The 24,518-nt window shown below is 37.9% G+C and overlaps 1 protein-coding gene across 3 annotated transcripts in view; it reads left to right on the forward strand.

Moving 5' to 3' along the window:
- cntn4 (contactin 4) overlaps positions 1 to 24,518 on the forward strand; it is a 189,838-nt gene that overhangs the window by 41,315 nt on the left and 124,005 nt on the right. For all 3 annotated transcript variants that reach the window (XM_015347297.2, XM_015347302.2, XM_015347301.2), the window contains exon 3: positions 16,503 to 16,632. In XM_015347297.2, the coding sequence (XP_015202783.2) occupies positions 16,503 to 16,632 (130 nt within the window). The remainder of the gene's footprint in view (positions 1 to 16,502; positions 16,633 to 24,518) is intronic.

Genomic DNA, 24,518 nt, shown 5'->3' on the forward strand with positions numbered 1-24,518 from the left:
AGTGTACGGTTGGCACTCCAATAATACATTTCATGTATGTTCTGCAAATAATCAAATACTTTTTGTGTATATTTATAAATGTTTTCATATTTTATGTATATGTGTGTATACATTATGTCTTATGTTGTTGGAAGGTAAATTTCAGAATTGTTCCAAAATGTTTTATTGCTACAAACAGGAAGTATAATAAGGCACTATATTTAAAATAAAATTACATTTTTAAAGAGAAAACAATTTGTTTTTTTGCCCTTCACTGCTGAGCTTTTTCTGTACCAATTGCTACACCAACTCGAAAGTGAGATTGTGTGTGCCAGTGTCCTTGAAGTCTCCAGCACTGTTGCCTTTCAGTCTCCATCTCTTCAGCATTGATGGGCAACTGCTGTTTCTGCTCTACAGATCTGTGATTCCTTCCTTCTGGGAAGGAAAACATGAAATTATCAGAAATAGAGCCATGTCTTCTGATGATTTCAAATCACGCCTTCAGAGAAAACATTTTGAAGTTTTAAAAATGAAATCAAGTGTCAGAGAATTGGACAACAAGGCTGATAAGATCAAATGTATCATACAGTTGCAGGACTGTTCCTGGGTATATTCTCTTTTTACATTTAAATGTAAACTGAATCGGAAAGTAATATGTAATAGGTAATGCGCGTATGTTATCATTACAAGATTAATATGTCTCTTTCCCACTGAGCTATTTTATGTATGAGTGCTCTTCATTCTAATATAGTTTAGATGAAGCATGAAATACATTAACAACTTTTATGAATTCTGTGACCTTGAACCATTTCATATAGTATTTTACATTTTGTGGGCTTCTGCTTTAAAGAAGAGCATGCTTAGATACCCGTTGATTTTTGACAGCTGGGGAGGAAGTGCTCTCTTTTAAGATTGATGTAGGCATGCCTACTCACAGTTTTCACCACTGTATCTTATGCCTTCTGGACAATAATAACTATAGTAATTGCTTTCAGTTGTAGAGAGCTTTTCATCCCAAAGGATCCCAAAGTGCTCCACATATCGAACTAGGCTCACTTCATCCACCACTGAAGGGTAGCACCCACCTGGGTGACCACAGCTGCCATTATGTGCCAGCAGCCATATTGCTAAGTAAATCCACTAGTGTTGCCTGACAGTAAACCCTTGGAGACTCATGACAAAGAACCTGAAACACACGGACTGCTGCTCTTTTTTTCTTTCCTCTTCCCCACTTCTGTTTTGAAGGAAATGCAGGATGTTAGATAAGAAATATAAAAGAACCAGTGGGCATTATTATTGGAGGCTTACAATATGAATCTCTTCAATGGATATTGGAACCAGCAAAATAGATACTCTTATGCAGTAGACTCCTTCTGGGGCTTTTTATTCATGCTGAGGTAAGCTCAGCAAATTCATTTGCTGTCAGCTTGTATTGAATTTAAGATTAGTATTTATTTTGGCTTTAAAGAGCTTTTGCTCTTTTCTCCTTAAAGTCTTGGCTCAGGGAACACAATAACATAGGACTTCAGGGAATGCAGGTGAGGCAGGAATAAGCTTACTCCTAAAACTTTCATAATTTTAATTATAAGTCTTCCTTCAGCCTGCTTTTTATCATGAATTTTTCTGTGGTTTAACAGCTTTCGGTCCAGGTTTTAAAATCACAGTCCAGCATAGACATTCGTAAGTCAAAATTGTTTGATAAAGTTATCTTATACAATCTGTTGATTGCCAATGTGGTATTTAAAACCACTTACAAATTTATAAAATATCAGGGACAGACTATACTGTACGTAACATACTGCACTGTAATGAAATTCAGAAACCCCCGAACCTCACCCTTGCTTTGCCTATCCCAGATCTGAATGATCTTCAGGCCTTTAATATATAAGTGTGTCTGACAGTCATCCATCTGTACCTCTACAGTTGAAGTAATCAGTCTTTTTTCACCATAAAAGTGATAATTCAGGAAATCTCTGATTGATGAGAAATAGTACTAAATCTAATTTTGCACTGCTTAAAGACAATCCCCCGTTGCTTATTATGAGTGAAATGAGTTGTTTTTTCAAGATTCAAGTGTAAACATTGAATTTAATTTAATCCACTTTACCAACAGGTGATGCACCAGGGAGTAACTCCCCTGGGATAGAGAGAGCTACTTTAAAATGGCAGTTTAAACTAAGTTTGAATTCATATAATATTAAAATGATGTTACAGAACAAACAAAATCAACACAAGGTAACTGTATTTGGAATTACCTTCTTTATATACAGTGCCTTTTGTTTTTTTAATTAAAACTGGTACTGTTCTGAATCAAACAAGATTTAAAAAATATTTTAATCTCCAGTTCATTTGTATTTCAACAAAAGTGTACATAACTATTGTTTAAAAAAATAAAAGTTTGAAATTATGTAGAATATTATCAGAAAACATTCTCATAATTATCATGTTTGATCATGAAAAAATAATGATTTTTGCATCTACCTATATAGTTTAAAATAGTGTTGAACTGAAGCTTTCTTAAGCAATAGATTTGAGACAAACATGGAAGTTAGTAGTATCCCAGTATACAGAAACTGAAGCTATGAGGTGGAAAATGGCAGAAATGAAAATTCTGGTAAAATTCTAACTGGTTTAGATTACGTTACGTCCTGCAGGTACAGTGTGCAGTTTTACTTTGTGAACTGCTGAAGCCTGACAGTGTTCATTCTATGTGAAAATGTACCCTTGAGGCCTGTGGGATTAAGCACTCATGCAACGTAAACAGAACCTACCTTCAGATTGCAGAAGAAATCGAATAAATCATGTTTACTACAAATGTGAAATGTAGTGCAAACTTTTAAAATGTACTGAGCACTTGTTGAGAAGCTTGTGTCTCAGGAAGTAGTGTTTACACAGAAACATCTTTGATGAGCTGAGTAACATACTGTGCATATATCATTATAAATGGAAATGCGACTGACGGTGGTAAAACACAATTCTAAACAAGTAGTGGACTACATTGCAGACTTCAAGATGCAGTTTCTTGTACTGTGCACTATGGTTTGCTGCAAAGCACCAGATCTTCATTGTAACAGCACAGCATTTTCTTTGTTTTCAATGCAACTAAGTTTATAGTAAATCAGCTATTGTTCATTTGTGAATACAATGTACATGAATAGAAAATATGTTGCTCTTCCTATGTTTTTTAAATTAAAAAAATATATATTTTAGAGTTTATGTTAACACAGGTGAAAAACTGGGATAATTGTTCTAGCTATCTTCTCTACAAATGGTGTAGTAATTGTGAAACTAATCGATACAGTACATCATTTGGAATGAAACTAGTCTGTGGCCAACTTATAAATCAGTATCTCGCCTCATGTCAGGCCTCATTTTGTCGTATCTTGACCAGTATTTCATACATTGGGCAAGAGATGGCCTAGTTCCTTCTTCAGATCCGTAAGATGTAATCAACTGTGCTTTCCAGGGTAAAAGCTAAACAAAATGGTCTCTGCCACAGAGTTCAAACCAATCACAGCACAAAATGTTTGAGTCATTCAGTAAATGAATAAAATGTCTTTCTCTCTCTCACTTTAATTTACTAGGCAGTATAGAAGGCCTTCTTGATAAAATATGTGAATACTCCCTTTTATTAGTATGAAACTGCTAGAGTACGAAACATCTAAGAAGAATTAAAATATTAAAGCAGAGTCTTCCTGTAGTTCCAAAATATATAATATTCAAATATAGTATGTCAAGGTAAATGGATGAGACCAGACCAAATGCCAGACTAGAACAATGCAATTCAGTGTGAGAAAAACTGTAAATTAAAGTCTTTTTTTTACTTTGTATTTCTGTCTCTTTTGTACTGTAAATATAATCTCTTCCAATTTCGATGTTTGTTGGCACAATTGATAGGTGTATAGCCAATTGATTTCTCACCATTCTGAAGTATAATACAGCGTCATAGATTTAATGTTTAGAAAGGAAAAGGAATGTTTTTGAACCTGCCAACAAATTTGATGATGACAAACATGTATTTATCTAGTTTCAAACCTCTGTGGTGGTTACTGCAAATTTTCCAGCTATTGAGTAGCTTATAGATTTTTTTGAAAATGTTTTTTTGCTCATAATTTATTTAGTGTGAAACTAAAATAACCATTAACATTTTTAAAAACGTCAAAACCTGCTTTATTATTAAAATATGAAAATGCCTTATATTAAGAAGGTCTCTGTGTATACAGTATTTGTGGAGTAATGTACATTCAGACCATCTTAAAGTACAAGTCAGCTGTGCTATGTACATAATATTATTTCAAGTTACATAATGTTAATGGATATACTGTAAGAAACATTTTAATTTTGAAAACAGTTCTTGATCTTGAACTATTCATACGTTTAACACCAAAAATGATGACACCCATAACATAAATCAATGTTTTGCTTAAACACACATGCAGAAATACTCGTTTCTTGTGTTCGTTTCTTATATTTTGGTAATTCAGTGATATGAGACATTGTTGATTTCTGTAATACATTTAATTTTGTATCAAGATATCGCATTTGCCTTGCTCACTGTGAGCTTGATTTATATTAGAAATGAATGTGATTATAATTGGGAACTTATGTGTATGTGTTATCACAGTAAGTTTGCAAACGTACTATAATTTGTATCATGTGGTATTACTTCAAAAGAATTTCTGTTTATTTCTTCTCTTGTGTGTTAGGTACACTTATATTATTTGCAGTTTGTTCAAGAGGCAATATAGAATAGTGAGGAAAATTGAGTGTTTTTCAGACAGTTGAATGCCCTAAATTATAGATATTGCACCTAAGTGCATGAAAGCTCTGGAAAAGGCAACAGAGACTTTGTAAGGTTTACAACACATTAAATTGACCCTCTAGGTAGACCTTTGAGAAATAAACATTAATTCATTAGTGTCCTCTTAAAACATGATTTTTCCTCATTAATAAGAGGAGCTCTTGCATTGAGCTTAGCTCATCAAAGTTAATCTGTTGGTACCTGTTGAGGAGGATATCAGATGTATTAATTGATCTCTTGTTAATAGGACACACGTAACAAATTCACACAATCCTCAAGACGAGAAACAGCCTAGATAGTTGTTTACAGTATTGTACATGTTCACTGTATTATTTGCTGTCTGTGTTGTCTGTATACTCATTCAGTTTAAAGCCTTGAATGGAAACTAAAATTAAGTGCTTCCTCAATGTTGGAAAGAAATCATATAAAAGATATAGAAAGAGGTCTCCCAGAGACACACATTAAGAAGCAAGTGAAAAAGACAAAGGCAGTATTTCAAAAACAATTGAAAGAATTTCATGAATAAGTTACAAATCCACAAACTGTTTTTCACTTATATTATACAGTAAAGCAAAACCCTTTTAGTATTTGCAGAGAAATCTGCTTGTGCTTTTGATGTAGACTGTTGATATCAGCTAACCAGAAAATTAGCACTCATACCCAGTTAACTGTTTCACACTGGAGCATGCAGCAGATTGTACACCAGATAAATATTGCCCAGTCATGCAGTTGATCACCAGCGTCTGTTTTCTGCTTTTCCCACACAGTTTGCTTCTGAAAACTTCTTGTTCATTATATGTTCCAAGGGTTCTCTTTGTGTGTTTGTGCTTTATGGGTTCCAGTTCAATATTCCTGTGGACTGTACTATTCCGTTGGTCTTGGCCTTTTTGCCAATCTCACAATGATGTCACACATTTGTGGTTGTGTTTTAGTCTAAGCTCTTCAGTTCTTTTATATGTTTTATATTTCAAGGGATTTTTTAAAATTGTCTAGCAATTTGATTAAGCTTTCATTTAAAACCAGAGCTTTTGGATTACTGTATTAGTGAAAGCCTATATTGTATTACAATAACTAGTAGCCTAGTTCTCCAGGTGGCATGTACTTACCTTATTCCTCTGGAGAAGCAATTAGTTTGTGAACATCTTTGAGTGTTTGCCTGAATGACGGAATAGCAAGTCCCATGACATTGTGATAGGCATGCCTTTGTTACTTGATGATGTCAGCAATTCAGACTAAGACAGCTCAGCTTGATATGTTTTGTTTTGCTTTGCTTTGTTTTGTAGTCGCTTACTTCAGATGTTCATATCAAATGAATGTTTTATTTATGTAATCTGGAATATGTGACATAAACTCTGTGGCAGGCATATAGTTGTTTGGAATTTTAGGATTCATGTTTTGTAGCTTAAGAGGCTGTTGCAAGTGCACAATGCAGTGCAAAAGTTAAATAAATTATGTAAAGACCAGATATTTCATTTATAGAACATTTTGACTTCATTCAGCTTTTAATTAGAGCGTGTTGTGGTAAATGAGTTGTTCAGTACTGTAGGTGAACTTTTGTTCTCTAATGTAGAATATCTAACATGGGGCATCTTATATGATTCTTATATTGAAGTGGTAATCTTTGAATCCCAACAGGCCTTGCACTTGTTTTACAAACAAGTGAGCTACATTCTTTATCATGTCTGTTAAGGAGCACAGCTGAATTAAAACTGAATTGCTGCTTTGGATTGTCAGGATGTGTTTATTGCATAGATATACTGTATGCACATCTATAGTACAAACTATTGTGGACCACTGAATATTTTTAAAGTTTCTTGTTTTTTTACATTTTTTATTAACATCGCCTAAGACAAATAGTTGTAAGTTTCTTATAATTCTTAATTATTATCTAATTAATTAAATAAGCATTTTTTAGTGAATTAGAAATCTGAAAGTTTTGTGACTGAAATCTTATCATTATCATGAAAATCGTTCAAAGCCTACACTCCTGTAAAATTTTTGCTTGTAAAAATTGTGCATGTCTTTGGATCCCTTTGCTGCAGAGCAAGGTTGCGTTTCATCAACATTTGAGTTTGTTGTTCTATAGGTATATACTTTTCTAGGAGAAAGAGCTTCCTTTACAGCCTAAAACAAGTGTCTAAGATATCATTAGGGGATTTAATATAATCGATGAGACTTCTATGACGTACTGTCTGAAAGTGAGAAATGTCCTTCACAGAGAAAGGTGCAGATTTCAGTCATGACTTAAAAGTCATGTTTTGTGTATAGAATTGCCATAAAAATATTTTCATAATTATTTTAAATGCATTATAAAATCATTATTTTATACAGTACCTTAGCTCAAGGCAACAATGGAACAATGCACTTATGTATGCAGTATATTTTTACAAGTGTCTAATGGTATTCTGTCCTGCTTGTAAACTTTCTGTTACTCAATCATTTCGGTGAAATGGTTTCCCTCTAAACAGGTTTGTAATTTACCTCTATATTTATCCGTTCTTCTCTCATATCAAGACACCACAACTGACCACAGCTGATTTTTGTACACATACAGTTGTATGCAAAAGTTTGAGCACCCCTGGTCAAATTGCATGTTTCACAGAATCTCTAAGGGAAAAGAAGATAACACAACTCTGCAGGGTACAAACTTAAAAATGACATTTTTCTGCACAATTAATATTTGTTTGCTGAATTTAACAGATTGAAAAAAAACAGTGAATGTTGCATGTGCAAAGGGGTCTGCATTTTCTTTAATTATATTGTCTGCTTTCATGTTTTCCTGTCTGCATATTTGGATTTGACTTTTGGCTTTGTAGTAGCAAAGTGTGATTGTGGTATTTTAAAAGAAACTGTAATGTTTAATACTAACTGGAGGTTAGGGAACTTGTTGGATTGACAAAGTATTTGTATTTTGTTATACGTTTTTCTTATTAGAGAAATGGAACCTTGTCTTTATAAACCGTGTCCACAAACTGGTCATTTTCATAATTTACGGTGGGCTTAGAAATGATAGATTCTCTGAGGGTCTTGCCTATAAAGGCTCTGAACTGAATGTAGGCTTGACCCTATAATCCAGAGATCACTGGTTTAGATCTGTGCTATTTAGTCACTGTGACTGAAAGCTCCAAAGGAATGGTGTACAACTGGTAGGGTGCTGTCTTTTTTCCTTGACTTGTTGTGCAACAGCAACCCCTGGCAATGTTATTAGTGAGAGCTGATCATGTCCTCCATCTGCTGTTTGTGCTGAGTTTGCAACAGAAGAGGCCAGTGACCTAACAATATGCATTTAGGAACAGACAGCTCTGTCTGGTGTACTTCTGGCATCAGGACTGTAAGCTGTGTGCCAAGTTGATAAGCAACTGGCAATTTCGAAATATAGGGGTATAAAAAGTAACAAAAATAGTTGATTCTAAACTTAATTTTAACGGTCTGATCTTTTGCCAATGTACTGATATTTCACTAGGGGCACTCCTGTTCATTAAACTTATTTCTGTCATGCTTATGCTTGAAAGATTGTGTACATTTATCTGTTGTGGTATTGCAGTTCTTCCTTGTTAAATTTATTTTTCTCATATTAATGATTGTGGCTCTGACAGAAGGTTCTCTAATAATAATGAGAAATAATAATGAGAAAGTGGGTCTGATAAATACTGCAACTGCTTTGAGACATGAATCTTTTTAACTTGATTCCCCATCATGTTCCTCCTGAGTTCACTAAGATTGAAGTACACACAGATAGTAAAGCAAGGCATCTGTCAAATGAAGTAAGATGTTATAGGACTACTCATTGGATATTGCAGAACTACATCTTTTGTAACTGTCTCTGGCATAAGACACTAAACAAAATCTATCCATCCATTTTTGAACTGCTTCATCCAGTGCAGGGTCGTGGGGAAGCAACGGGCATAAGGCAGGATATACCCTGGAGAGGAAACCAATCCATTGCAAGGGCACATGTACAGTACATGTATTCCCAGGAGCTAATTAACCAACCAGTATGGCTTTGGACTGTGGGAGGAGGGTAAACAATACAAATTCTTGACAAATTAATTATTTTTTTTCTACAAAAGGAAAATGCAAAAACAATTAACCTAAAGTAAAAAAAATATATATGAAAAAAGTTAATACTGCCTGGAAAAAGTGTATAATAAGTCTAGGCCCTAGTGAAGGGGGACTTTCTCAGTAGCCACGCAGTGGAAGCTTTTGCAACTACTATATATTGAGACCCCTAAAGGTTGTTTATTTCCCTGGAGTTTAATAAGGAGGTAGCTCAGCAGAAGGCATTCATCAGTAGGATACATCATCCTGGTTAAGATCTTAAGGCTCTTCTGAAGACTGTAGGCAAAAGGTCATTGACCTACATAAGTTGTGAGATGGCTATGACAGAAAAATCTGACATTTCTCGCTTTAGTGTCCATTAAATAAGAAATTTAAGGATAGTAGCATAGTTGGAACCCTACCAGGAAGAGGACACCCTGGGCTGTGAGACAAGTGGCTCTGGAGACAACTTTAATCCAAAGGCAACAGTTGTATATCTCCATTACACACTGAAACCTTCAAGATACGAAGTAATACAAACTGCCGTTCAACATTGCCTGCTTTACTGTGGTATGCATGGCCTGGTTACAAGGAAAAGGCTTAATATGAGAGTTAACCATGAAAACAGGTGACCCAGATTAGCAAAACCACATCTAAATGACAGTTGGAGTCATGTGTTATGATGAGACATGCTTAGCTTCTGCTCATTGCCCGGTCACTATGAGGTCGTGGAACCTGTTGAGATAAGTGAAATCTTAAATTCCAGCACATACTACGTCATATACCATGCAGCTGGTTCCCTTTGCCAAGAAGCCCAAATCTGGCAAAAAAATCATATTTCAGCATAACAGTGTTCAAAAGCATACTGTACAGTACATCAAAATAAACAAAGAAATGCCTAACTGCACACAAAATACATTTTCTTGACTGGTCATTAAAATCTCCTGACCTCAATCCAATTGAACATCTGTGTTTCAAACTCAAGTAGGCAGTTTACAAACAGACACCAACAGGTCTGAAGGGCCTAAAACAATTCTGTCCTTGGCAAAAACGACCCTTCATAATTGCCAGCAACTCCTTGCATGCTAAAAGCGCATCTTGACAGTATAATCCATGCCATAGGTACACAGTACTAAATACAGGAGTGTGAATGAATGTGACCTTCATGTTTTGTAGACATAAACAAGTTACAACAAACATGGCTTTGCTATTTGCACAGTTACTGTATTATGGTAACAGTAGAATTGTTTTAGATTTTTTAGGTTGTTGTTGTTCTATTTTAAGGGGGTTTATAAATAAATCTGAAAGGCACTGAATTTACTTTTTTATGCACACAAATTAAGGAGTTTGTAGGAAATCATGAGGTATAACAGGGATCTTGCAATAATTATATTGATTTTTTGTTAGGAATTAGTAGTACAGTAATCAGAGGATTATTGTTTAAATTGAGAACAAGAGTCACTTTTGTCACACAAAGAGTGATTGGAATTTGGAACAAGCTACAAAGCCACATTGTGGAAGATGATACTATTGCTTCTTTCAAGAGCTACTTTGTTTGTTCTTATGTGCGTATTCCTTTTCTGCTCTGTTTTTGACTTTGCAAAGTGGCTTGTTCATAAAAAGTGAACTAAGAGTACTGATTCATATGTTGCATGTTCATTTATGACAATGCATTTGAAACTCACATCATTAGCAATATGCCTTTCTTTATTTGTAATATAAAATGACTGTATATGTACTGTAGAATAAGAAGTTAACTGCTGCTCAGGTCCACATAAAGTTGATGACAGTAAATTTTTAAATGTTTAAATCAGTTGCGTTATAAACAGATTTTTTTTTCTTATAAAATATACTTTATTCCGAAAAAAAAACACATCTCAAAAAGAAAACATCTCACACTATAACACTCCACAAATTCAAACAACGGCGGAACGGCGGTGATTGTCCGTTATCAATCCATGCAAGGGTGGGCGGATTTGCGCTATTATGAGAGTCCCTCCAAACCCTACCACTTGCTGTAACCCATTAATCCCTGTACAGGGTCCATAGGCCTTTCCAGCGCTCCTTTGCCGTGGGGAAACACCATTTAGCAACGTTGCGCTTCATCCTCCTCCTGAGGTCCGCCAGGATCCTCTCCTCCAGCTCCCTCGCTCCCCACTCGATGTTGTGCCGGATGAGATTGTTCCTCGCGTCCCACAGGCCTTTCTTTGTGAGGGACAGCAGCAGCCACATCAGGAACTGCGTCCCCCTGTCCAGTCCGGTAGGTGCCAGCCCCAGCAGAACATACTGGTAACTGAGCACCGCACCCGTCCCCAGGAGTTGCATGGTGTTGTCCATTCTGCCCCACACCACCTTGGCGAAGGGGCAGCTCCAGAACATGTGCTCCTGAGTCTCCTCGACGAAACACGTGTCCCGGGGGCAATGCGGGTTCCTGGTAAGCGAGTGTCTGTAGAGGACCTCTCTGGTAGCCAGTCTTTTGTGTACGGCCATCCTGTTGAGGTCGTTCAGTTCGTTGTCCAGTTCTTTAGGCTGCGTCCTTTCCCAGACTTGTCTGGGGACTCGCAGCCTTTCGTCGGCGACCAGATGCCCCCTCACCTCTTTGTACAGAGCTCTGTGGTTGGTGCAGAGCTCTGGCTGTCTCGTGGCCTCGTACCTCCTGCTCCACTTGACAGCATGGGTGTAGAACTTTGGTCGCCTCTCTGCCTTGGGACCAGTGTTTGACCACTGGACCAAGTGCCTCATTGGGATGGAGAGCCACAGCCTGACAAAGTACTGGTACTTGTGGCTAATGGGCTCCCGCAGCGCCCGACAGAGGTTGCAGTAAAAAATGCAGTCGAGTTTCAGGGGGAAATGTGGGACATCTCGACCCCCTTCCTCGACCGGCTGACACATCCGGTTTCTCGTGATGTACCCGTACCTGCCGCCCCAGACGAAGCCGAAGATCATCCCTTGCAGCGCTCGTCTGAGTCTGGCCGGCAGCGGGTACACCACCGCCAGGTAAACCAAAGCCTGCAGGATGTCTGCTTTCAACACCATCACTTTCCCTGTGTAGGACAGCGACCGCGTATTCCACAGACCCAGCTTGGCGTTCACCCTGGCGATCCTCTCAGTCCAGTTGTTGGTCTCGTTGTCCTGGCTCTGGAAGGAAACCCCCAGTATTCTGAGGGGCTCCGTGCAGAGCTCGAGACCCTTCGGCACCGTCGTCCTGTGCTTCCAGGGCCCGAAGAACTTCAGTTTGCTCTTTCGGCGGTTGAGCTTCGACCCCGAGGCTCTGGAGTATTGCTCCATGACCTGCAGGGCCCTCCTCAACCCCCTGTCCGACCTCAGGAACAGCGTCATGTCGTCGGCGTACTGGGAGATCTTCAGGGTTTCCCCCGCGCCTCCCGGTATCTCCAGGCCGTCGATGACGGGGTCCCGTCTCACCGCCTCTGCTAAGGGCTCTGTGAAGAGAACATAGAGAAGGGGTGAAAGGGGGCAGCCCTGTCGTACTCCGTTCACGTTCACTCTGCTGCCCACGTCAGAGTACAGAATCTGAATCCAGCGGCTGAAACCCTCTCCGAAACCGAAGCGTTCCAGCACCCTGAACAGATAGCTGTGGTTCACTCTGTCGAAGGCTTTCTCCTGGTCCAGGCTGACCACCATCATGGGCACGTTCCGGTCCTCGGCCCAGGCGATGGCGTCTCTGGTCAGCTGGAGGTTCCAGCTGACGGATCGCCCCTCCACCCCACATGTCTGGTCGCTGTGGATGATGTGGGGGAGGGCGGTTCTCAGTCTGCCGGTCAGGAGCTTGGACAGGATCTTTACGTCCACGCAGAGCATCGTGATCGGCCTCCAGTCCTCCCTCACCCCCTCCGGTACTCGTGCCGTCAGCCCCTCCAGAAAGGCATCGCCTGCCTCCACCTCCATCTGCATTTCTGAAAAGAGCTCCGTGTAGAAAGCGGTAGCCGCCTCTACTTTGTCACTCTCGTCCAGCACTTCCTCTCCATCTCCCCGTCTCAGGCTGTGGATCACCCTCTTTTTCTGGGCTCCCCGGACCTGGTTGAAGAAATAGGAGAAACAGGTTTCATTATTTTCATAATGCTCCCTTTGTGCCTTGACAAGGAAAGCCTTGGCTTTCTCCGTGTGCAGTCTGCGGAGCCTCTCCTTGAATTGAAGGCTCCTCTCCGGTTACCCGAGCTGTACTCCTCCTCGAGTTGCCTCTGGAGTCGTGCAGCTTCCTTCCTCTCCCTGGCCGCCTTCCGTCTGCAGTACGTCTGCGCTAGGGTTCGGGTCCTGTCCTTCACCGACTCCCACCAATCCACCACGGAGCTGTAGCCGTCTCTCAGATCGCCCCAGCTCGCGTAGTCTCTCCGGAACAGTGCCCTGAAGTCGTCTTCCTCCAGTATCTCCCAGTTCAGCTTCCAGTACCCACGACCGAATGCCAGCAGGCTGGTGTTAGCCACCACCGTCAAGCGCTCGTGGTCGGAATACCACGCCGGGGACACCGTCGCCGACTCCAGGGAGCAGGTCGTGTGCAGGAAGATGTAGTCCAGGCGGCTGCACACTTCCCGGGAGTTTTTCCAGGTCGTTCCGGCGTCGTTAGGGCGGCACCGTCTGAAGCCGTCTACAGGGAGAACTGCTTGAGTAGCGACTCCAGCTCTGCCGAGCTAGCGTCGCTCCCCTTCTCCCGGTCGACGTTGAAGTCCCCGCCGAGCACCACCTGTCTGTTGGTGGTGCAGCAGCTGGCCAGGTCAGCAAACACTTCCTTCCGGATAGAGGGTTCCGTCGGAGCATAGACGTTAATCGCTCTCAACTTCTGCCCCCTCCAGTCGATGTCTGCGACCAGGATCCAGCCCTGCACCACCGAGAAGGAGGAAACCAGCGTCATCTCTGGGTTTCCGAGGAGGATTCCCACTCCGGAAGAGTGGACCCCTCCTACGCTCCAGCATGATTCTCCCTTCGTCCATTCCCTGGTGAATGTCAGCTTGTCGCTTTCATCCTTCAGGTGGACCTCCTGTAAGAAACAAACTGAGAAAGACTTTGAGGCCAGATCATGAAAGACTCCCCGTCTTTTCACCGGGTCTCTCAGCCCTCTCACGTTGGTTGTTAGGAAGGTTAGTTTCACAGTCATGATTAAAACTAGTGAAAGTTAAACCTCCTCTCTGTACTTACAGTAAAAACTTGGGAGTCTACACCTGGGCACTGTTTAGCCTAGATGTAACTCCTCTCGTTCGGGTCCTAGGGGGAATATGCTGGGCTCCCTCCAGGTTTCGCTGGGGACTGAAAAGTAAACATGCTGGACAGGTCCAGCCCTACCATCAGTCCGGGCTCCAGGGCGGCTTCGAAATAATCCTCGTCGTCCTCGAGGATACTCTTATACTCTCTGCCACCGCTTCAGGAAGACTCCTTTCTTCCCTTTCTCTGGGAGTTTCGGGGGGCTCCAGTTGCTCCTGGGCCTCGGGGGAGGGGGGCTCCAATTCCTGGGCTGCCTCTACCTGTTGTTCCTGGGCCTCGGGGGGGGGAGGTTCCGACTTCCTGTGGTGCCTCTTCCTGTTGTCCCTGGGCCTCGGGGGAGGGGGTTACCTCTTCCTGGGCTGCCTCCTCCTTTTGTCCGTGGGACTCGGGGGAGGGGGGTTCCGTTTCCTGGGTCTCGGGGGGGAGGGTTTCCATTTCCTGAAGCGCCTCCTCCGGTTGTTCCTCTTGCTGCTAGTGTTAAAATACATGCCTTGGAATATAGCTGCATTCAGATCTCTATGCCCATGGTCACTGACTGGAGCAATTTACTTTTGCTGTTTAGTAGAGTTTACGTATTTTTTTTTGTTTTCAAAGTTGTCAGTATTTTATAAAATGTACAACATTGTTAACATAAAGAATTTCAGGTGTTTTATTTAAACTTCCTAAGGGATTTTTTTTTCCTTAAAACTTCAACTTTCTCTGCAAATATTAGAATAATCATGATATGTTGACACTTCAGTATGTTGATGTTTTTTGTTTTTTGTGGACGATTGACTTACCAGTCTTCCTCATGAAAACATTCAGTGTTCTTATGTTATGGTAGTTATTGTACTTTCTTTGACTTTCTTTTTGTGCTGTGTTTGAAATACAGCATTGGTTTTGAACTCTGTTATCTGAGCATCTTAAGAGCTGTGAAAACACTAAGAATATCTGTGTGGGAAGATGCACTGTCATTCTTTTCACTTGTCCTTATAATGAACTTTGTTTTTGTTCATCTTGAGATTAGTTTGGATGCCTTCCTTGTACCTTTTCAAGCAAAATAATCTATTTTTAATGGAGTGAGCATACAGTACCTGAAACACAGGTACTGGATGTCTAGAATTCTTTTGTTAGGTCCTGCACATTTCAGAACTACTTAAATGTAGACACCCGGAAGATGTTCTTACTTTTAAAGTACATTTTTATAAACATCTCCTCTAAACTTAACACTTGTGAAAAAAATAGTTTAGTACAAACCAAATGACCTCTGTGGTTAATAGGAATTACATGTCAACTGTTGAAGATCATCTAGTCCAGATTTTGAAAATTATTGTGTATTTGTTTCCTAATAATCACAAGTTATTAGTTATTAAACAATTTTAATCACAAAGGAATTAAATTAAACCATTCCAGTTGTGCATCAATGAGAAGAAAGGCCCATTATTAATGCAAAGCAATAGACATGTTGAACATACTAATAACACTATAAGATAATTATCCTAACTTCATATACAGTATATAATTATTAGCTGATATTATTTATAATTTACTGTATTTTGCCTTCCCTTTCATTTCTTTGTCCCTTAGTATTATCAACAACAGTTCATTTCACAAGATCATCATACCTGGCTTTTACATGCATTTTTCAGCTCAGTGCCTGCTCATAGACATCACAGGTTTCTGTAAAATTACTTGTCATTCAAAGGTGAGACTCCAGATTCACGCATAGGTTGAAATGATCATAAGATGTGTTGAGTGATGTATTTCTTTGGCATTTGGGTATCAAATTATACACTGAAATACCAGCAGTATAAAACAGTGTATGTGCAAATTACCACAGCATGCAGCCATGGAAGACACGGTTTTAGTATGAGGTTGATATATGGGTACCAATTGGCTGGGCAATGTGGTGTATAAAACTTAAATCAGATTTGATCAGGCCAAAGGTACAATGATTACTAAAACTGTCACTTAGCCATTATACTCATTGCCTGTTTGCTGTGAGGCCTTTGGTAAGTCAAGCAGAGAGAGTCTTTCTAAGCACATCAGGAAGCCTCTGAACACAAGGCATGCTTTGAATTAATACAGACATGTCAATTTTCTTGTGGCATTTTGAAAGAACGCTAAACTGTAGTCAAGAGGTGCTAAATGCTTTAAAGGAGGTCTAATTGCATATTAATTTGAGTGCAAACATTATGTGTTTGAGAAATGGGCATGTTAAGAAAGGACAAATTAAAATGTTTTTGGTTGGCCGTAGCGATAAATCAGATTTAATCTTGATATGGCTTGAATCGCAAAGTTGCATGTGTAAGTAATTCTCATTATTGCTGTGGAACTTTGACAGAAGAATTAATTGATATGTTTTGTCTGCCTGTGGTTTGTGTCTCTAATGGCTTGCCACTGCTCGTCTGTTGCCTTCTTTGACTAATTGTCTATTTTGAAATCAGTTTTCGCCTTCTGTCTAACTGAGTTTATTTTCTGCTTCCCACAGATAGTGGTGCCCTGAATGGACCAGCATTTACACAGCAGCCAAGCAGCATTGTTTTCTCAGTAGATTCCTTGGGGAACAGGGAGGCAGTTTTCAATTGTGAAGCTGAAGGCAACCCGCCACCTTTATACAGGTAAAAAGAGCTACATTAGAGCTCAATTTTTCCTTACTGATTGTTTAACTTGTTTTTCTTTCTATGCTGCAAGTTAAAGTCCCTGAACACTAACATAATAGAGCTTTTGAGTGTCTACTGAGTGCTTCTATCATCGAAGCATCATAGGTTCAATCCTGGGCCATGTCAACGACCAACTGTGATGCCCCAGGTGGCACTGTTGCTGCTGTAACCTAGTATCGCAGGGACCTCTGTGATATCCTAGGCTCCTAGTGCTGTGAGTGAGGGACATGCTTCTCGACCAGTCAAACTTCAGCACGAGGCTGTGTTGTCTGCCCCATAAATCCTCCTTCTTCCCCATGTGTAGTTGAAGGATTTACAGCCTTGAATCAAGGCATGAAAGACAATTTGTGATTCCACATTACATATATATAACATAGGTGGGTAGCTGCGTCAGCATGCGTAGGCTGCAAAGGAACAAGTAATAGGTTTATTCCATGCTGAAAAAAAGAAGAAAGAGAACACAACGTTTCGGCCGTGGAGCCTTCGTGGAGCTCACACCTGAAGAAGGCTCCACGGCCGAAACGTTGTGTTCTCTTTCTTCTTTTTTTTCAGCATGGAATAAACCTATTACTTGTTCCTTATATATAACATATATATATAACATGAATCTAAATGACAATTCAGAATTTCTAAAAAAACAGGTAACCGATGACATACTGTACACACAGTAATATAAGTATAATGCCAACAGAAAAGGGTAATTTGCTTAAAAATGAACAAGTGCAGTGTTTAACACAGTCATCGTAATTCAAGAATTAAGAATGGTTCGATTGAATGTGTATTGAAAATCATGCTTAAATGTTTTTTTTTTGTTTTGTGCATGCCATCAGCTATCCCTGTGGGATATTTAATTGTACAGAGGAAACATGCTCAAGAGTTAAATTAAGGAGGAGTATAGTAAGAAACATTTCTAATTAAATTGTATAGAGAAAAACTGAAAAGAATGAAAAAGATTATTAGTGTCCAACTATTTATATTGTTAAAAACTTGATTTCCCATAGTAGATGTGAAATTAATGATGAGCAAAATAACTCGGGCACTACCGCACTATAGCAGACTCGATTCTTCTGAGAAGCTAATGTTGTGTTCTGTTTTTTACTTTTGTCTTTAGAATAACAGATGCTGTAGGAGTAGAGTAAAGGACTCTTTCAGTTATCACTTATTTTAAGACATTTAATGGCACTAGCTTGTGAAGCATAAACATGACTGTAAGGTAAAAAATACGAATAAAATCTGATTAGTTTTTTTGTTTTCTCCCGCATTTATTGCTAGGTTTAATTCATAGTTAAATGGTATTATCTTTTGCTATGCTGCTGCAATAAAGCCAAAATATGTAACATTTAATTCAGCTGGCAATCAAGAATAAAACAAGAATTACCATCTATTTTCCTAGTTGTGATCGTGTGTATGCCTATAATGAAAATCATAATAACATACAGTAATACATAATATAATCTCTACTGCATACTTCAAATCATTGTTGCACTTCAATTGTGTCAGCCCAATTGATGGGTGTGCTATGTCAAGGAAGATTGCATTGTTTAACGTATTTGTTGAGTGGAGAGGTGTCAGATATACTGTAAGTGAGAAATAAATGATTGCAAAAACAAATCTGATTCACTTGGTGTTTTAATTCTCACTTGCAATGCCAAATAGACCATTAGCAAGTTATTGTACCTTATTTTGAAGCAGCAGCAAGGTCTAAATCAATCATGTTTGTATCTATCAACCATCAGGAAACTGCTGAATCAAGATGTAGGAGGATTGGTGCATTTAGCAGTTGGAACTCTGCCAGATGAAAAGCCAACCAGATCACCTAGTCCTAGTGGTCTGTCAAGGATATTGTGCTGCTCCACTGAAGCCTTTAATGCCATGTGAAAGGTTAAGAACTGTTTTCATGTGGCTGGGGGGAAAACTGCATTCAAAGTTCATTTAAAACATTTCATGATGGCATAAATGGGCACTTTAGTGACCAGAAAGGTTTAAAATGTTTATCCCCAAGTCCTTCAAAACAGTACATATTCTATTCTTGTCAAGAAAAACTAAATGCACAGGGACTATTTTATAAGACCAGTACTGCACCCCCAGCAAATTAGCATGCTAGTTGGATGCTTCCATTGTCACAAAAAATATTACTCTATGCTCCATTTCAGCATACTACTAATACTTTCTGACTTCAGGAAACAGTTCACTGCACAGGAAGCGATGGAAAATTAAAAAACCTCTCAGTAAACTCTGTCTACTTATGAACCAGATGGCACCATGCTACATATTGGAAGATAGTACTATAATTAGTGTGATTGATGAGCAAGGGATTGAATTAAAAGGTAAAGTTTGGTATTAGGTTTCTATAAATGAAACATCATTCTTCATATTTTTTTCCAAAGTTTGTGGAGATGGTTAGTTATTGAAACAGCTAATGTTTGGACCATTAACCTTACAGTACAAATGGGCATTACAAAAAGATGTAAAACTGATGGTTGTGTTTTTTCCGTAATAAAAATATGCTAAATATGTGTTTTTTCTGCCCTCAACAGACATTTATTTAGAATATAGAAATGTTTTGATGTTTTAAAATTTTCTCACTTGCAACGGCACACAGAAGGATCTTAAACTTTTACTCCTCTGAAATTACTTGATTCATCTGATATTTATCACATAAATTCCAAGTATGTCTGTAAAAATAAAGCTATAGGTTCTGTAACTGGAAAATGGACAACAATAGTGATAAATCATGTAATCAAAAAAGGAAGAAAAGATTCAAGGCTATCAGGAGGATTTGCTGAGGATGTACTTAAATCTTCTTCAAATAAAATAACTTTGTAGTACAAATGGTTTTAGAAATCAGTGTTCACAACAAATGACCAAGATTTTGTGATCAGAATAAAATCACCATTTTAAAAATAAATAATTCTTGTGTGGATAAATTCAGCTTGAGTTAACAGATGTTTTTTATGCAGAAGGCCACTGCATATGGTATTTTTCTTTCCTGGCAATGCAGTCCCAACTTTCTAGGTGTTTCCTGAAATCACTGCTGAGAGGCATACTTAGCTACAGGTATACAATAGTTCTCCTTTGAAATGGAAAAAAAAAACAGGCTTGGGTTTTAAATCTCAGCAATGTGTAAAGTTTTATAAACATCCCATTTTTCTGCAGCTCTCTACTATTTCCACTTTTCTTTGATAGAATAGTACAGGGTTACCAACTTAATTTGTGTAATTTCAAACTTCAATCCATCTCAGCTAAAACACAAAATCACTAGATCAATCTAATCAGGCAATCACCCCTGCTTTAGTGATTTGCTTTCTTATCTGATCTGTTAGGCTGCATCTTTACTGAAAGTAAGAAAAAATAATGCTTCAGACATTCTATTCTCATGATTGATAGAAACTACAAGTCTCAACAAGTTCACCTAACATTGATTCCAATTGGACCTCAGTACCTTCATGCACTCTACTTCTCTTTAGGTCATCCAGTTTAAACATTATTATGCATAACTAAATGTTAACATTATTTCTCTCTCACATTTACTGTATTATCCCACACCGACTATCTGTTGTAACCACAACAACACACTGATGTCTCTTATGGAAAAACAAAAATCAGCTCATGATATTGATGATCTTCTCTTTACAACAGTGCTCTAAGAAAAGATATGCATGTTTCTGTAAAACCTGCACCAATGGATTGCTCTGGTGTTAGCATTATTACATACCATCATCTTCCCTGTGAAGCACTTTATCATAGGTAGTATTGGAGACAGTTCGTTTTAAAAAAGTGATCTGTTACAGTTCCAAGTTACTTGATTAAGGGGAACATAATTTACTCTACAGAATATAGATGTATAGTAACTATCTTAAATAGTTATTTTTTAAGATAATACATCAATACAGTAATATAAAAATCTATTTGATTTCATTTTAAGAAATGAACCCATTAAATAAGTAATTTGTAACTGTAATGGATTTAAACGTCACTTTACCCAACACTAATTGTAGATAGAGTATAAATGCTAAGGCATTTGTTAGATTCTTGTTATGGAAAAACAGTTCGTGTGTGGTATTTACAAAGCACATACTGTATACTGTAAATAATTTATTCCTTATCATCAATAATGCCAATTTTTTATATATTTCTTGTTTATAATGGGTTATTCATAAACTACCTTGTACTTTGTGCCTAAAATGAAACATTATTGTAGCTCCAAAGCCAATTTAAAAAGGTAAACAGGACGCTGAAATATGGCACCCAGAGAAGTATACTTTCTTTTCTCACTGGTCTCTAAACTGTTTGATCTTCATATCCTGAAGTTTCCTGGATGCTGCACTTTCCTGGATCTATAGCACTCATACCAAACACTCCACTCCTTTTCATTGCATCTTAAAACTGTGATCTTAAGACAGGCAACTCTTACTCTTTCTCAGACTAACACCCAAGGCATACACACAAGAAACAATCACACACATTTGTCATGTGCTCATTCTCTTTGGATCTGTGACCTTCAAACCAACTGTATTTCTCCCCTTGGGACAACTCCTGTCTCCAGTAACATACATTAGCATTTACTATGTAATCAGGTCTTTTTTAATGTTAATTAAACATGTTTAGTGTTGATTGTAGAATTAAATGTCCCACAATATATTGTTGCAACAAGGTAAATAAAAATATCTGGGCCATTCTTTTTTTTTTTTCAACTTCATAGGTTTTACCTTTGTTTCATAATGTGGATATAAAGCCGGTTAGGATGTAACTTCTGAGTCTCTCTGTTTAAAAACAAAGATTCAAAGTCTAATTTCTGGTTCTGGTTGTGTATACTGTATATTCATTAATTAAATGAACTCAGAACTTCTAACTACGTTCTGTTCATATGAAGTCAAAATTTGTTCTTATTATGACTCAGAGCATACAGTCAAGCAGGACAAATATTATAGATGTTATCAAAATCTTTATTGATTATTATGATTGTTTCTGGTTCTGTGTTAAATTTGAAGAATGTTATTTCATTTGTAGATAAACAGTTTTGAAAAGATTTATGAATCTTACATTTTAGGCAAGAGTGGACTGTTAAAATGTAGTCGATTAATGCAAGAAGAGTTCAGAGTATTTTCTTTTAAGAGTGGTTAGCACCTTTTCTCGACTCGATAGGATCAATAGCACTCACCTAAAAGTGTTAACCTAATAAAAGCATGCTGTTTTGTTTCAATTGAGAGATCTTTTGAGCACCACTTCTCAATGATGGGTATCATTTGAAAGCACTTTACATTCTATCAATAATACCTTTCGCGATACTCTAAGCAATATTGTTCATTGTCCAGATAAATATTTAATGTATTTTCTTTCCTTTGAAAATAAATAGAAACATTTCAGTTGCTTACAGTGCATTAAACCAACTGTGCAGGTCTTGATCTCTTCTCATATTCAGTTTTAATGAAAAGTTGAAAGAACTTGGTACATGGAGATGGTTTGCACAGTGGTCTCCAGAGATGTCAAGACGGGAATGAGGACAAGCAGCAAGTGAAGAATGGTAATATCTTAATAGTCATGATGTAATTTCACTCTGTGAGGACAAGTTTATGGAGAAATCTGATGCCTTTTAAATACAATTCTAACCAAAATCCAAATTCTGGTGCTTGATGTTTTATGAGTGAAGAAGTATTAAGCTTTGGTCAGGCTTAGATGCACAAACATGTGCAGCAATAATGTGTGGACAATAATCTATTAAGGAATATGTATGTAGTTCGTAAATCTATAGAATTTATCAGGACTAGGGAGTGAATAATTTAGAGGTGGTCTGCTTTAAGTGCAGTTGGATATCCTTGTTCTGTGTGCATTACGTTTGGGTAGCTGAGCTCTGAGCCAGATATTGTGGGGAGATTAGATGTACTGTAGGTAGTATTTACAAATGTTACAGTTGTTTTGCTAGATCATATGCTGAATCACATGCACATAAAATAAACAGATTTGCTTACAGTATATAGTTTTAAAAAGATAGATGTGTAACCCTTTTTATTTAGTTAAATGTGTAATAGAGATAAAAACATTTTGGTTATTTGGATTCATTGTACTGGGGAAACCAAAAATCATTGATTGGGTGGAATCCATGCAATTGTTTTATTGTTTTGTTGCCAGGTTATTCCAGTGTAATGCAGTGAAAATCCATAACAAATCTGCACATGATTAAGAATAACAAACAGAGACTGAAAGTGAAACATCCTTTTTTCTTTTACCTGATGAAAATGATGATTCATTTTCTTCCACTTCTTCCCACTGAATACTGATTAATCAATACCAATTCTTTTCAGCTCTCCAATTTCAAGTGTTAGTCACCTCTGTCAGGGGTTCTCTAAGCCTCGCTTTAAAAAACATTCAAATGATTGCTGTAGTCCTAATATTTATCATTATCATTCATTAATATAGTTATCATTGTCATAGAATTTGATATTACTTCCATTTAATATATTAAGCGCTGTAAATTACAACAACTCTTCAATTTACCAGAATATTTATTAGATGTCTAGGACTTAGAAGTATTGTATGAAAGCCTTGTGACACTGACTGTCACACTGAAAACCACTCACATCTCCTAATTGAAATTATTAACATCAATCAAAACTTCTAATGTTTGAACAGCTACAATTACACTTACAAAAGAACATTGATAATTGCATTATTGTAAATGTAATTTAAGTAATTTTTTCAACACCTATTCAAATTTAGTATTAATGTGGTTTGGAATGGCTTAATAAGTTAAAAACAATAATTAATAAGGTTAATTAACCTACAGTTAATGTTGAAATCCATGTTAAATAGTTGCATGTTTATTGGTTGCTTTGTTTTATCGCTGTTTTTTGTTTGTTTTTGTCTGGATACCAGTCTCCAGTCAATAAAATTTGGTCGAAAGAGGTCTGGGGAAGATAGTTTTGAAGTTACTTTTCATCCATGGCTTATATGAATTACAGTCTGCAGTACAGTAAGGGAGGCTATCAATTATTTCACTCACCCTGAAGAAATAATAAGCAACTAATAAGCGTGTCCCTCATAATGATTTGTAGTGCCCATCTCTAAAAAATGATTAAAAACCAAGATCTTGCTTAGTCACCTGTTTAAAGCTTTCCTTTTATCAGCTTTGAGCTTTATTGATGAAAAATGTAAATGTATGGAGCGTGTGCATGATGTAAATTGCAATAATTACAGGCTCACAACTTTAGAAAGCCATTCCAGTATTTAGCATCATTGATTTTCTCACTCCTTAAAATGAGGCCTGTAAATACAGAGAGCTAAAAAAAATCGGCTGCCATCATGAATGAATAATACCTAGCACTGATTACATCTAACATCAATAATAATTGTCGTCTGGTGTAGAATACAGAACTGTGTAACAGGAGGAAGAACGATTTGTTTTAATTACTGCTTTATAATGATTAAACCAAATTGTTATGCAGTATGACTAGATGAATTGCAAGAATGATGGCACTAAACTTGGCATCCTTCCTAGGAAGTTGAAAGGAGTATACAGAGTGGCATGCTGGGCATCAATTTTAATCACTACTATTATAAATATAGGGATACAGCTTCAAAGGACAGTTACAAGGGCTATGCTTGGAGGATACATCTTCTCTTGATTAATTATTTACTATAATAATTGCACTAGCATGGAAAGGTTTTTTTTTCTCTGCCAGGTAAGGCATGTAGAGGTTAAAGCTTTAGGTGGTCTAATTTGCAGTATGCACAAATCCTGGAAGAACTAAAAGGATGATGTTGGCTTTGTCCTCAAAGTGTTAAATACTGTAAGCATCAATTAGATACATTTTTGCCACCAGTCCATTGTTGCCTGTAGTAAGCAA

Source organism: Lepisosteus oculatus, chromosome 4 (genome assembly GCF_040954835.1).
Source record: "Lepisosteus oculatus isolate fLepOcu1 chromosome 4, fLepOcu1.hap2, whole genome shotgun sequence".
In the NCBI taxonomy this organism is placed as follows: domain Eukaryota; kingdom Metazoa; phylum Chordata; class Actinopteri; order Semionotiformes; family Lepisosteidae; genus Lepisosteus; species Lepisosteus oculatus.